This window comes from Hyposmocoma kahamanoa, unplaced genomic scaffold, assembly GCF_003589595.1.
Source record: "Hyposmocoma kahamanoa isolate Upper Pololo Valley unplaced genomic scaffold, ASM358959v1 63, whole genome shotgun sequence".
NCBI classification, from domain to species: Eukaryota; Metazoa; Arthropoda; class Insecta; order Lepidoptera; family Cosmopterigidae; genus Hyposmocoma; species Hyposmocoma kahamanoa.
This window is the reverse complement of record NW_020653851.1, coordinates 14681026-14697592: the sequence shown is the minus strand read 5'-3', so window position 1 is coordinate 14697592 and position 16567 is coordinate 14681026. Positions and strand designations below refer to the sequence as shown.

General features: G+C 36.5%; 1 protein-coding gene across 2 annotated transcripts in view; it reads right to left on the bottom strand.

Annotated features, from left to right (window-relative positions):
* LOC113230507 (A disintegrin and metalloproteinase with thrombospondin motifs adt-2-like) overlaps positions 1–12282 on the bottom strand; it is a 31494-nt gene extending 19212 nt beyond the window's left edge. Inside the window, exons 1-5 of one of the 2 annotated variants that reach the window (XM_026464468.1) lie at positions 12208–12282; positions 2963–3147; positions 1746–1917; positions 1068–1400; positions 360–568 (exon numbers count right to left, since the gene is read on the bottom strand). In XM_026464468.1, the coding sequence (XP_026320253.1) occupies positions 360–568; positions 1068–1400; positions 1746–1917; positions 2963–3147; positions 12208–12282 (974 nt within the window). Of the gene's footprint in view, positions 1–359; positions 569–1067; positions 1401–1745; positions 1918–2962; positions 3148–3325; positions 3378–12207 lie in introns of those variants that run through there. The other variant, XM_026464469.1, reaches the window with a different exon arrangement.
* Positions 12283–16567: the final 4285 nt, after the last annotated feature.

Here is a 16567-nt window from a genome sequence, read left to right as displayed (position 1 = left end):
TGTGTGTGTGTGTGTGTGTGTGTGTGTGTGTGTGTGTGTGTGTGTGTATCTTTTTTCGAATTCCGGATTTGCGGAAATGATTTTACAGCATCATAACACAAAACTAAATCTTTAATTAAAATCCGACTTCGACTTCCTAGGTCAGTGGGAATTAGAAGTTGGATTTTCAAGTTATTCTAATGATGCCATGTAAAAAAATGCAGGAGTTAACTGACCTCTTACTAAAGCAGAGAATAAAAAAGTAACGAGAATGGTCACTCTCCGCCCGTCCCTAGCTTTAGATACCACACTGCGCCCCGCATATTGACGGTCACATTGACGGTACGGCAACAAGACTGTCAGTTATCTACAACACTAACCCAGAAAGTAATAATGCCATATCCCAATGCTGCGGATCATCGTCATCGTCAACGTTGAGGGAGCGCTGGTAGGCACAAAAGGCGTCCAACAGTTTGCCTCTCTCGGCGTGAGGGGGCAACGTTGAAGGCTGAGCTCGTAGAAACGTCAGTCGTACCAGAGAGAGTTGGATACGGGTGCCCAAAGAAGAATGTTGGTAGAGTGCTTGCACCTGCATAATGATGATTATTTAAATCATTTTTTGAGAGAAGACTACTTGTATTATAAATCTTGACCAGAGACGTGCGCCACCTATAAAATAGTCGTCAGAGAAGTCTGATGATTTTTCCACCACCGGCGGTTACGTGGCTGGCGTGAAATCGATGTGGATACAAAATTTTTCAGCTATTAAAAGTTACCAAAGAATTGAATATAGTAAATAGTTAACAACGAAGCCGATTCTTCATTAAAATAAAATATTGAATTTTTCGGCACGTCGACTTTACGCCGGTCAAATTCATCAGCGGCGGCGGCGCAGTGCCGTTTCTAATCTTATTTCTAGTATCTGGCATGTTTTTAATCTTGACTAATACACCACCACATCATAATCACCACATAATGTACATACATCCCACTACTAAGTACGGATCCAACAAAGCTGGCAAATGAGTAATGTGCACTTCAGCCACGTCTTCAAAGAGTTTCAGATCAAAATTTTAACAGGCACTTACACCATTAATATATGCCAAAAGCATATCCCGCAAATCAGCTTCATTGTAATTGAAGAACGGGTGGAATATCTTGTAAGCAGCCTCGTCCAAGAAAAGCGCTATCTCGATGGTGTAACTTGAAGGACCAGGTTTAATTGGCTTGAACTTCGAGAAGGATTTTCTTGGACGACGAACGCGTGGACGGAGAGGACGAGCGTCATCCAAAGGGGCTGGTGGGGGTGGAGCTCGACGTATTACGTGAGCTGTTCGATCGCCGCCACTCTCAGCGCGACCTGTCCCGAGGGGCAGCGGACGGACTTCATAGGTAGAGTTGTCTACGACAATCAATCCATGCTGAAATGACAACCAAGTAATTTGACAGTAAATTCTTACGTAGGTATATAAAAACAAAAACATGAGAGAAAAAGTTACTGATCCATTTTGTATAAATACTAACTTAAAATAAGACTAAAAACCATAGGAGCCGTATTCCACAAACTTTCCAATGAAAAGAAAATGAAAATAATATTTTTGAAGTGGTTTTTCCTATCCTGTTATATATTCAGGGTATTTCTTGTTCAACGAATGCTATTCCCATAAGTAGAGTTATATTTCGTATTCAGAGATATTTGAAATCCATATTAAAAATAAAATTTAAAGTTTAGGTATATTTTGAAAGTAAGTGAGACCCATACTCACGAGAGCATGGTCCCTGCAAGCAGAGAAGGCGGCCACGGCACCAGGCCCAGAATGCAAGAAATGGCAAGAAACGTCCACAGACGATAACGGGGTCTCCTGTCCACGCTCCGACCATACGCGGAATTCTGGAGACAAAAGCCGGCGATTTGGCACAAGCTGCAACTCGAAACTCCTGAAAACATATTAATCTATCATTTTAGATGTATTTTGTAAGCAAAATAGACAGGGTTATTTGTAAAATACTAACTACCTTGCAGAACTATATTGCTAATATCAGAAACGACAGCTTTTTCAAAACGTGTTTAGTAACCTTTTTTGTTCCATGACTTTTTCAAAACGTGTTTAGTAACCTTTTCAGTTTTTGTTATACTATCTGACAGTTTTTAAGTTTATTTTTGGTAGTAAAGTCAAATGAAAGACCCTCATCCCCGCTTTCTTTTGTTGCCGCACAGAACTATCAGTGTTTAGAGTAATCTATTTAAATTTTTCATTTTTGTACGAAAGTAAAATCTGATGAATTTTAAAAGTCAAAAGACAATAGTTGTTGTTAATGATATTAGTAATACATACTTGTGAGGTTGTTAGTATTTTAACCGACTTCAAAAATAGGACAAGGTTCTCAATTCGACCGTATGTTTTTGTGAACCGGTTTTCATGATTTTTTTTGTTGGAAAGAGGATACGTCAGTAGTATTGGCCCAATTTAAATTTGAAGAAAATATTCCACCTCTAAGGGTGGCAAACTACGGGCTGAATCCGGTTTCGTGCACTTTCCGGTAACCGATCTTAATAAAACTTGGCAAATATATGTCCAATTGGCAAGTATATTCTAAGAACTTTTGAGGTCGGTTTTTTACTACCTACTGAGATTATATTAGGTGATAGTTGCATATGAAAATGCTGGGGGAAAATGTAAAACAACTCTACCAATATATTTTTAACACGCCAAATACATCACACATTTGAAGCACACGTGTGGCGCTAAAACGTCAAGTTAAATACTGACCTAATGCAAAAAGACAGTAGGCCTTGAATTTGTAAGACAGTCTTGAATAAACATTAATACTTCATTTCATCGCATGCACTTTTTAGTTAAGTTAGTATTCATATTATTACTCTACAAGTTCCTTTATATGTTGTACGATGTAAATTTGATATTTTCTTTGTATACAAGCTGAATCTTGCCATTTATTAAAAAAAATAAACTAAATATCTCACCGTCCAAAAGCGTCAAAACTGTATGGAAGAGGAACGTCATCGTACGGACGGTTGGTGGCAGACTGCGCCTCGCGCGGCAACAGCGCCGGAAGGTATACAACCTGCACGTCAGTCTCCCCCTCTGCTCCCTCCCGCTGCTCTCCTCGACCTGTGCCTGACCACCAACCATGCACGGGCAGCAGCTCCTAAAATACGTAAAATGATTGTACTTACTTACCTTAATTGTAAAACTTTTGAACTAACTTCTATGTGCGAGGTTCACAAAAGTCTTTCCAGACATTATTCCTTCCGCAACTAAGTTCGACATTCGTGCGTTAGCTGTGGTTGTTAGATGGTACTTATTCATTTAAACATAAAACACACAGAGAGCGGGTGCGGGTCGGGTCTAATTTCGTGTATTTGCATGGACGACAACATACCGAGCGCGTGCGCGTGCGCGCGTCCCGCCCCCGCTCTCGTTGTATTGTCGTCCATATAAATACACGGAATTAGACCCATCGAGGTCCCGACCCGACCCGCGCCCAATGCAGCACCCGCTCTCTGTGTGTTTCACGCTTAAATCAACCCATTACTCACTACTATACACCTGCCAATTTACGCACTTATAATATTTACTTTCTACTTGAAAAATATACACACGCCTCCACACTTGGACAACAATGACACAAACCTCATTTGTAGCGTGTAAAATATACGTCATTACTACAAATACATATGTCAAAAAGTAGAGCAAATTATGAATACCTACATACATAAAACACACGTACATGTATATTTAGACGAAATAGTGTCATGTGCTTCACCTGTTCTATTGTTCTCAATAACTTAAAGTGCACTTGGCACCGTACCCTGAAGAGACAAAGTCATGTAGTTCGTAGTTTGAACTTCAATCTATGAACCTGCATGCTTGTTATCTTTTTGTATTATTGATTTACCAATGCGATAATTACATACTCTTATAATGTTATAATATTTTTCTCTTGAATTAAAAAAACCACCTCTCAACCAGACGTGGCTAAGGATATCATCTTTTTAAGATACTATTTACCTTAGATACGACAAATGACAGGCAACAGACGAGTTAAATATTGATCGCAGACGACGACGTTACCGATTTCTATGAAATTGAATCGAAGCAACACGATAAAACCGTTGTGTCACCGACGGCAACTTTAACCAATGATATTCTGGCTTTAAGTAACAAAATACTAGATGCGACATTTTTTTATCGACATGTTCATGTAATTAATTTGTGGAGTAGGCGTGCTCTTGCGTATTAGCAGCCACGTATATTTCTACAAACAAAACAGAGTTTAGCACACTGAAATAAATAAAATTAATAATATACCTTACTACTACTTTGCTTAGACTATTATATTGAAAAACTACTATCATAGTATAAATTAAGCAGCGCTGATTTGAGCTGTGACGAAAAGCCTTACCTAGGTCTAACGTCAAACTTATATTCAAGTCTGATATTGTCTGCGCTATGTTGTTTCACTACAACTTTTGAGTTGAGGTACCTATGACGATAATAGGTAGATATCGAATTACACATATTGTAACCTAATGCCACTTCCATATTTCAGTTCTCCACATCGTGGTTCTTCTAGAACTCTGTACATATTTTACTGATTTGCACAAAGTGTTTAGCTTCCATGTTCATTGTACGAACAGCTAATTTGTAAATCATAAAGCCATCTAAAATAAAATAAAAATTGAAATGAACTGATTTACTTAATACGCTACTGGGTATAAGCCGCACCAAAAAGGAAAATAATAAACATGATCCTTCGTGATTCTAGGGCAAGTGAAACCGTCGGTTATAAGAAAAAAAAGTATTTCGGAATCTTAGCTTTTTGTCTACGAGATCCTGAAAATATTATAAGCGAACAGGTTCACTGAGCTGCACGTTCAACGTGTGAGTTAGTGAGTCGTCTGGACGGTTGGGTTCGTCCTGTTTGCTAGTAATAATTAATTTATTATTTGTAATTCCGTAGTCTGTGCAGCGACTGTACTGTACTAATCCTAATACTAACATAATTATAAGGTGTGTCATGTTACCAACTTACTAACTTGTACGGACTTTGTTGTCTGAGAATTAACGATTTTTATTTTATTTTGTAATTAACAGTTGCAAGTCCGTATTCGCTGCTTACCCCACCGGGTACGCGCGTGATATTTTTCTCACTTAACCACAAGTTGTGCAAAGTCACTTTTTTTAGTGAAGTTTCAATCGGCAATCGTATTATCGCCAAAAAAATTTTACACTTTGTGTAATACCTTTAAGAGTAGTATTGTACGTAAACGCCATACGCTGAAGCGATCAATCACAGAATTTATTTCTCTTTTTTTATTTAAAATAAAGAAGAAAATAAAATAAAAGAAAACCCTGCGTTGTGCACGCCACGGACACACACATACGCAACCACTAATTGCACCCAAACTCACGAAAGAAATAAATGTAGACCATACTAATATTTCTCTCGATCCGGGAATCGAAACCGGAACCTCTGCGTAGCAGACCAGCATTTGGCTACGGAGACAATTGATTTTGTTTAATTCTGTTTTACTTAAAATAGGAAAAACAGTTTCATTTCCTATCTGTTTTAGATTTTTCTGCTATAAGTTGAAGGTCCTAAATTTATCACTTGGTTTACAACGACCACACAAACATAAGCGATTCGAAACAAGAACCACATCTGAAAATATCGTTTAATTTAATAACAAGCCTTTTAACAAGCTCTTCAAACTGCGCAAAACATAATATTCATGACATAGCTACACGAGACACGAAGTTTCAACGCTCTTATATAAGCGTTCTATTGTATGAGAGTAGCTACTTGCCATAATGTTAAAGAAAGAGAGTTCGAGCAGTCAATAATGAACTAAGACATGCTAATTAGTCACGTTGAAGTCTCTACTACGAGCGCGAGTTACAAAACGTCGATCTTTGGATGTTTGCACCACATTACACAGAAATTACTGTCGTTGATGTCTTTGCAATGGATATTGATTTTTAAATAATCTGTGTAAGTTATGACTAGGGTTGGGTTAAGGAAAAATTTGCATATATATTTTTAGAGAAATAAATATATTTACCTGAATATTTTTCCACTTTTTGCAATGACGCTCTTCAAAAGTTGCAGGTACTGAACTCTAATATGAAAATTTGTTAAAATAAGCCAATTTTATTATATAATTCTTGTTAAATAAAACTTAAACGCTTACTAACTTTAACTCAAAGTACAACATGATACAAGGTCTTCAAATTGTATTTTTGCAATTTTTCAGAAAGTTTTCTCAAAAATGTCCAACTATTTGAAATTTTTCGAAAAATTATACCCAACACTACCTATAACCAAGATTATCATTTATCACTTATCAGGATTATTGGTATTATATGTTCAAACGTGTATATGTTTGCCATGGGACAGGTCATCAATGGCAAACCCATAATAACATCTGAGACGTATGTTTTGCCTGTAATGCAGTATGTGACAAAAGCGTCCAATAAAAGTTTGGGCTACAAAATGTCCATGATACTGAACAACCTAAGCAAGATATAAGGGCATTCCTCCAAAGCCGCAATTTTCGGTGTCCATACACTAAAATCCACTTATTATACAAAAAAGAGAGTATAATATAAGTCGAAAGCTACCTGGAGAGCACAAAATCTTCCCAATAAATCTTTCGGACCTAATGGAAAAAGAACCGAAAGGTCTAAAACCAGACAACAGTGGCATGTCCCGAATGCAGAATCAAACACAAAGTTTCATTTTTCTCAAATTTGAAGCCGTGTATCAATATTAGACTTTAGTTCATGTATAATTATATTAGATGACAGTACTTTTTAACAATAAACTGTTCGTTTTATACATTTTTATCACAATACCAAGATTACTGCGTCTCCCAGGCTTACGCGGGAATTTGGTGGTAGTTACCATTCTATGGTAGTTACTAATCACGCTACACATCATAAGCGAAGCATTTTAGAAGCTTCGCTATTCGTTCATATTATTCGTCAATCATGCCCCAGCATCTGGAGAGAACATGTGGATGATTTGTTGGCGATTTTAAGATTTTTTTCGGAGTAAATACGTAATTCGGTTGATTTGGTCCAGGTTGATTTTTTAATTCGGTGTACACGATATTTCAAAAACTAAATTTTATGGTTGTATGCATTGACTTACAATAAGTCAATGGTTGTATGCACTATTTTTATATTATGTGTTGTAACGACTAAATTATAATAACAATCTATTGGTTTTACAAGTGTTGTCGTTAACAAGTAATATATATATATATATATATACAAGCAATATGAAGCCATATTTTCTTTGAAAAGCAAGAATTTCATACGTTGTTCATACAAATGTTTAGTTAATATTATTGATTTTCACAACTTTATATTACAACTTGCTTTCCACTGAAAATGAATATTTCCTTATTCATCAAAACAGAAAACAAAAATTGGAAATCAACAAAATGAAATATAAAAGATAAAAAGCGAGCCGATTATATACGAAATGTTTAAAGAAAAAGATAGACAGAGGTATGCGAAGAAGAAAGGGAAGGAAAGGTTTTGAAACTGCATGAATTACCTCGTCATGTGTAAAATGTAATGAAAGATATTAATCGCGCAAGTTTCCAAAAATTTATAACTCTTGAAGCTACAGATTACGTTCTAAAATTTTTTTTAAAAAGAGGTACGGAAATACTTTGTGTGATTCAAAAAAGCCAAACCGAAAACTGATTTCAATTAATAGTCTGCGTTGTTCTGGTCGATTTACAAATAAATTTTAGTTTTTAAAGCCTGATTTAATAGTTAGTCATATTAGTAAATGTTTATGTAGATTACTGAGTGTTTTATTGCCTTTTTCATAATATTTTATACAAATTATGCCTTTTGTTAAAAAATCCAGATTTCGGTGGTAGCTGAATTCGGTGGATCAAATATGTCATTAACTATTAAGAATCTAGTTGCACAATTAACGGAATCTTATGTAAGTTTGAGTTCTTTTTCCTGCCCGCTCAAAGTTTTTCCTGAAGGTAAGAAAAAAAATTCGACCACCAAAGTCAGAGAATTTAGCCCTTCTAGGAGAAATGCCCATAAAAATGTTATTCCAACAAGTGTAGTCGAACAATAAAATAAAAATTATCTTAAAGGCCAACTAAGCGGTTGTACTTATACAGAAAAACCCACAAATACAACTTAAAAATCTCGCACAGATTAACCATGCACGATTTCAAACATACGCACAATAGAGAGCTCCACAAAAATCATGTTAATTATATTAAAGTACATTTCATGTAAGGTCAGGCGTGACAACGATTTCTAATCCGTACCGAGAACTGATTAGTCAGCCAGTTAATATTTGAGTTAGTGCTACAATGCAATCAATATGGGTATCAAGAACACGATCTTGTGTTGAGCGAATAGGTGATGATAGATGTTAAAAAATGAAGTAGGTCGTGTGCGGTGACAACCTACCGGTGACTGATATAGACAAACTGCCTACCATTACGGTAAAGCTGTTTGAAATGAGTATGGTAAGTGACGAGACTGGGCAGTATAGGTATTGCAAAGACATAAATTCACACATGGCTATCTATACGCTAAAATAATAAAGTTGAAATATAAAATAAGTCCTTTCTTCAATAGAAGTTAAATCGATTTTCATTTGGTTTGTTAGAGTTGAGCCTACACTTAGAATTTCATATGATAAAGTGTGACAATTATTTAGTGCGCTAATTAATCTAAAAAAAATTCACGTAACGTTCATGACACTGAATTACTTTTAACCAGTAACTTTTCTTCGACTGACCATGCAAATTAATTATTTATTCATATAAATATAACGTTATTTTTTATTATTAATTAATTAATGTGTGTTCTTCCCCTAATTTTTGCACAATGACAAACACAATGTACTCTATGTACTACCTTCTCGTATAAGTTACATATTTGGCGATCTCATTGGTCTAACGGTTTGCTCTGTGAGCGCTGGATGCGGAAGTCCCGTGTTCGATTCCCAGTAGAACCAATTTGGAAAAATTGAAAGAAAAAATGAACTTTTCTAAATTGGTTCAGGTCTGGGTCTTCTTGGAAGTGCACCAGAGTAAATTCCATTGCTCTGGTACTCATACTTCTGGAAATTCCCTAGTTTGAGGCCTGGCAATTGGAATAGTTGTCTAGAACATTATTAAAAAAATGCTTCCATCAACATCGCGCACCAGTTGAGATGTGTGAAATTAATCCGGGTTATGGGAATCGCAATCATGAGAAGGTCCGCTTCGTACGTTTCCCTTTTAAAAACCATACATCTTGCAATGATTGATGATCCTCGCACGAGTAATAAAACCATCACTCAATAAGAGCTGTTTGTTAAGTTAATTCGTTTTCGTATTATAGACGTTGGTACTTTGGTGTTTTTGGCAAGTCAGTCAAACTGATGGAGGTGAGTGAAACCGAAATCAACACCACATGAGTCAGCTAAGTGTAGATCCGAAATTAGCGGATGCGAGCGAAGTAAAGGGGAAAGTAAAACTATTTGTTTTTCCTTTTGAACGCGAGACAATGGCATACCAGTGAATTATCGACCCCGCGCAAGTGCAGCGCAATAGCGGTCCGCGCTAAAAGTAATTACTTTAATATCGGAATTCCATTGTGGAGTGTTACGTTTGAATATGTCCGGATGATGAAAGTTATTCGCATCTATCTCAATTACAGCGGAGGCGATCACGTCGCCGCCCGGCACGATGGCGCGGCGGCTCCACAGCGGCGGCTCTGTACTAGTAATGGGCCTTCTGAATCATCGCCAACCGATTGAAAAACTCTACGTGACGTTAGCGCTTGTGTAACTCTCTACGTGATCCAGTATTCCAAAGACCTAAACACAATTTTATTATGTAATATAATTGCCAAAATAAAATAGCATGCCCGAATACCAGAATTCAGTGAAAGTTTATTTAATACTGGGTATTGAGAAGAACTGTATAGTACACAACACAGTTACATAACATTGTAGTAGGTATCTATTTTGATAGCGTAAGATTTGCCGGCTTTATGTACCTATGTCGCACCTAGCTAGGTAATTATAAAAAACATTCAGGCGCCCTGTAAGCCCTGTTAACTTTACGCATTTAATTATAAATTACTAACTTGCGAGGTTTGCGACTGACGAGTGCATTAGATACAAATAATTATTAATTAAAGTTGAATATCCCTAAACGTCAAAAATATACTTGGTACTTGGTGTAACGGGCTGGTGTCCGCAACTCGACGACAAGGCGCCTATTTTGCGCAAAAATAAATACAGACCTTCATTGACTTACAATTATATGGATGTCGGGTCCGCGCTAAAAAGTGTCCGAACTTATAGGGCGTTCAAATCGTATACAGAGCGTCATTCACGCTTTAGTCTTCGTTTGTTCGACTGACAGCGAAGGAAGCAAAATTAGACAGTACTGCGATGACATTACAATTTAAATTCAACGTTTTAGCTTTTTCATATTCCTTTACATGTCACTACGTTTAAATAGGTTGACTTGGGACATTTTTTTCGTGGTTTTTGTATTAGACCAGTCGTCCATTTATTTGTAAATCAATGCAGACCTTAATTTAAGTATAGTAAAACGTATTTGTAATTAGTAATAAAAAGTGTTTCGTACGAAAATTGAATAAAAAATGAATGGAATCATTTCAAAGTTCGTCCAGCCGCATGTCTTTCTTTCACAACCACTTATTTTCCGAATTTACCGACATAAAGTTGAAATTTTACAACGTTAAGAGTTGGTGGCCCCATAACAGTAACGCCAGTATACTTAGATTTGATATAAAGTATGTCAATTAGAAATAAACGGCCCGGAATGTAAAAAAAACAAAATTGCTTCTATGTCTCCAAAATAACTCGATATTAGACCATTGCATTTATAGCCGACTTGCAATACTATGGTTTTATGTTACATACATAGTTTGATATATCGTCTCCCGTATCGTACATAACTAATAATCTTTGACAAGTGCTAAAAGTAAATTTTACTTGTGCACACTCGGCGTTACTTAGTCTTTGATAAAATTTTGAGTTTTTCGACGAATCTTTTTTAAGTATTTACTTCTGGATAACATCATGACATATACTCATAATATGTACTTAATATAATACCTAGTACATACAGCCAGGGCCAGCCAGGGCATTACTTATAATTAAAATACAAATACATGTTTTGAAATTTTAATTACTACCGAGAAATACATTTTGTAACTGATATTTGAAATACTTTCATGGTGACTGGTTCTGGTAATGATAGTGTTTGTATTTGAAATAAATTAAGTCATACCATGTTTTATGTTTTAATTTCTTGATACACCTTATGAAAGTATTTTTGCAAAATATATTTTAATTCAGACATAGTACTTACGTGTTTTGCCCAACCCTGCATACATGTACATGTTTTATTAATTTACTTTTAAAAACTTTTGTCATCGAATTATTTATGTAATATATGTTATGTAAATTTATTACATTTAATTGAGACTATCAGCGCAATAGTTGTCTAATCCATAATAATTTATTTTTTTCTACAACATTACTTAAAATGATATTAAAGTGCATAATTACCATAAAAATGTATATGTATGCATAAAAAAAAATTCTAATTAAATATTTTTTGTACATAAAAATAGTATACAAATATGAAATAATTATATACTAATAACGCACACATTAGGGAAACCCTGTTTTGCGGGTGCCATGGACACACACATAGACAACAACAAATTACACCCAAACTCACGAGATAAATAAATGTAAGCCATACAAATATTTCTCCCGGCCCGGGAATCGAAGCTGAGACCTCTGCGTGGCAGCCCGGCGTTAACCGTTCGGCCACAGAGGCAGTTATAGTTACAGTATATATATATATATATATATACATATATTATATACGTAATATTGCAGAAAATTATTGTATGTAAATTACAGCACAGTTGCGTTGATAGCCTCAATGCATTTTATGATGGTAGAAAATAATTTCAGAACCACTTATACAACATGCAGATAACATTTTGTAATTATAAAGTAAAATTAGTTGAGTAAGTATTTGAAAATAATTTAAGTAGTCGTCAATTAAATGTAGTAACTTATTTTGTCTACGTTTAAATACAAACTTTATACGCCGAACAGATAAATTAATAAAATTATTACACGCGCCGCCCGCCCGCCCTTGCAGAGCTTACTCACAGGAAACCGCGCAGGCGCCCCGCCTCGTAGCACGAAAAGTAGCGCTACAGTCACTAGCTCAGTAGTCGCCGCCATGGCTGTCCTATCATGGCACTCCGCAGACCTCTCAACAAACTGTTGCACCCTCACTCGACGCACCACTTTATAAACTTCAACTCGGAGGCGGCATGCAGGTGCTTTGAATATCTGAACCGCCCGATGCACCGTGCCGCTAAGGATCGACTCGACCGCTGCGATTAGAACGCGTACACTTATGCGGTGCCAGCTACCGAATAAGCAACGCGAGTATTTGCGAGCCCCCGAATGTACACCTTTCGCACCTCGGAGAGAAAGTCGAGGAAAGTGCAGAATTTGGCTGTCAAGACAACGCCCACACGCGTCCCCGGAGGAGCATTGTCGCGAGTCATCCATCACTCGAACCCGCCACAGGCCGCCTGGTGCCACTAATCAAAACAAATGAACAATATTGCGATGCGGCTTGCGGTAATACGTTAAAAGCTGGGGACTCATTTGAATAAAGTACCTATTTGCAATAAACTGAAAGTATATACGCTAAGGAGATACTTATGCAGGATTTAGATGGCACCATAACTCATAAACATTGTGTACTACCTTTAAATTTTGCTGTTTTTCCCTGTTACCTTTGTACCAATTATCTTAATGTTATAAAAATGATAAATGTAAGATAGGCCGACCCGCATTTTCTTTATCAAATTTACTTTAAAAGGAGCTTGTTGAATTATTGATTTCATTTTCGCAAGTGCCCTCAGGGAAATGCAATACACGCAAAAGCGCAAAACATGAATACAAACTAATGCAGTGCGCATACGCAATGCAAACCGTATGTCGGTCAAAAACTAATTATAATACTGGTGCTTATAAGAAATGCACCCAAATTGTAAATGAGAAAATAACGGATTCAATCCTTTAACATTTGCTTTCTTCTGATTGCATATTTGTGGGTTGTGGTTTTACGAACTTTATGTTATTTATGACTAATGATCTTCAACGTACAGTACAGTACGTTTCGTAATAAGATCTCGAGCTCTGTGGTAACATATTATATGCCATATTCAAAGTACGAAATACCTACAGATTTCACTTCTATGAGCGTAAGAGGAGGCATTTTCTTGAAAACGGTAGCGACGTCAGAGAAACATCATAAATCGCAAAAAACATTTGAAATGAAGAACAAGTATAATAAATACCCTGTACAATACAATAACAAAAGGAATCGTCAATTTGCAATACGTAAATAACAACGGTCACCTGCAACGCAATTAACATCAGATTTGCCTACGAAATATTCACTGAAATATTTTAACTTCTAAAGAGATTTTGATCATAATAGTACGTATATACGACCATTGATAATACCTGCATATTTACGTAATGAATGAATGCAATGAAATTTATCACGTAGCATACAATACAAATCTTCTTTTTGCTTATTGGCAGTGCCCGTTTAGGTTTCGCCATTATCGAGTTTTCCACTTCATAGTTTTAGAGGCTTCTACAAATTCTGCTATGCAAAAGACTATTGTGGGAGTACCATGTGAGAAAGTACATGTTAACGTATTCGAGTTTTGAAGTTTGATGTTGCAGAAGTGTTACTTGAGGCGCACTATAAGTTTCCCGCAACGAATAAGAAAAAAATACTACAAATGGTCAAAAACGAATTTATTGTTTCTCGAAATATGCTCCGTAAGCGTTAATGCGCTTTTTCATACGAATGAACCAATTTTGAAAACATTTATGCCACTCCTCCGTGACAATGTCTGAAACATATTTTTCATACTCTTAGACTCTTCGGGTGATGAAAATCGTTTACCGCGTAACTGGTTCTTAATTTTTGGAAATAAATAAAAGTCACAAGGTACCAGGTCGGAACTGTACGCGGGATGGCTCATAAGTTGTTCACCTTCAAAAATTCATTTGTCTGTCTGGCCGTGTGAGAACTGGCGTTATCGTGGTGCGTGATGATACGGCGTTTACGGTTATTTTTACGGAGTTTGTCAATAACTTCCGGCAAACAAATGGTCGTGTACTATTCACGGTACAACGAATCTCAAAAGCTACGGTAGCCACGTGTCCAGTCTTATTTAAAAAGAAGCAATCATCCGCTTGGAGGCACTATGCACGCACGTCACTTTGGTTAGTTTCGGCTCATCTCGAATAACTCATACGCTCGATTGCTGCTTTGTTTTGGGATCGTAACTATAAATCCATGTTTCGTCACCTGTTACTATATCCCACACCAAATTTGGCGCCCATTCGTTGAATCTGGTAAGCATGGCATTGCACCAAGAGACGCGATCCATTTTTCGACGCATTTTTTGAACCTCAATCAAATTGTGTGGGATCCACCGAGAGCACAGCTTTATCACACCCGAATGTTTGTGTAGTATTGATTGTATTTGACTCATGCCTATGCCTAAAGATGCCCGAATCTCATGAGATGTCACATGCCTGTCTGTTTTGATCGTACGGCGCACAGCATCGATGTTTTGTTGTTCACATCAGTGGACGGGCGACCATTACGAAATTCGTCACTGAGATTCACACGACCGCGTTTGAATTCTGCAAACCAGCTGTAAATAGTCTTCTTGCTGGTGCTTCATCGCCAAAGGCAGTTTGCAGCCGAGCGAAGCTCCGCTGAGCTGTTATATTTCACTTAAAGACGTAAAAAATCATGCTACGAAAATTTTCACTAGTTAAATCCATGGTGATGTAGACAAACAATTTCTAAAATAACAGCAAAATGTAAAAACAAATGACAGTCAGATAAAACAAACTGTATTCTACAGCCAAAGAGTTCTATTTTCAAATGTTATAATTACTTTTTAAATATTGTTTATTTAAGTGGCCAGTTCCGGAAACTTATAGTGCGCCCTATGTATCTTAAAAAGAACATAAAATAAATAAATAATAAGTATTGTAACGTGACATACGCTCCTCTGATCCCAAAATAAGTAGCTAAAGCACTTGTGTTATGGAACAACGACGTTACCACAAACACTCAGACCAGAGACAATATAGAAAGTTAGTTTTCTACACTGATCTGTCCGAGAATCGAACTCGGGACCTCAGAGATGGCGACACCATGATATCCGGTGAGCAAGCCACTCGACCAGGAAGGCCGTCAAACATACAATATATACTTCTTAAACAATAAAATTGTTTGCTATGTAAGACGCCTGCAAATTATAATCTTGTCATTAGTAGTTATATAATCAAAAACAACAAAGATAAAAGGGGAATTATATAAATTTAACGTTAATCGAAATTATAAATAAAGTATGAAGGTCCGTAAGCCGTTAATTTGAGCAAACTGTCGAGCATAAATCATGTAATAATGTACTTAGAAAAGTTTTAGTTTAATTTATAACGTTTGTAGGTATTTTGCTGTGTGTGCCTATGTAGCTACCTAAAGAATGCGTGAAGAGCGTGCACATTGCAGATTAGTTGTTTCATGAAATAATAACCTAACGTTAGAGTCACCGAACTACGTAGATATCAAACGATCAACCCTGCAAGCAAATGTATTAAGGATATGATCATCAGAAATCGGACTTAAAAGTTTAGGTAGGTAAATAGTCTCTCTTCCTATTACCTAACTTTTATTCTAAATACACTTCCATAGTAATAATAATAAATAATAATAAATAACGCACACACTCAACATAGCCCCGCACTAGGGAAACCCTGTGTCGCGGGTGCCATGGACACACACATAGACAACCACAAATTACACCCAAACTCACGAGAGAAATAATTGTAGGCCATACAACTATTTCTCTCGGCCCGGGAATCGAACCTGGGACCTCTGCGTGGTAGTCCGGCATGGTAACCGTTCGGCCACGGAGGCAGTTAAAAAAAGTAAGTAAATACTACGTGTTAGAAATATACAGGATGTAAAAACACCCTTAACGGAAGCGAAAACCACCTATTCTTCACACCGTTATTATTATTGTCTTGTATGGGTCCATGTCTTGAAACCTGATAATTAAGGATAAATAAAATACAATACAATAATTATGAAATATAAAGGTGCGTTATCTATTTTATGTGTATTTCTTTGAAATCACTGATTGAAATTCATGTAAAAATACTCTGAATAAAACCGATCTCTGAATAATCTTTGGCGAAAAGTGACGAGAAAAGAAACCTACCTTGATATTTATGCCATCTAAGTATGTATGCTAGCTATACACTAGAAATTGTGATATACTTGTAAGTAACAATACAGTAGGTATCTATTGAACACACACTTACTCTGTAAGAATGAGTAAGCATGTGTCAAGTACTACTCCTGTGAAATAAATTGAATTTATAAGGTAAGTATGAATAAATATGAAGT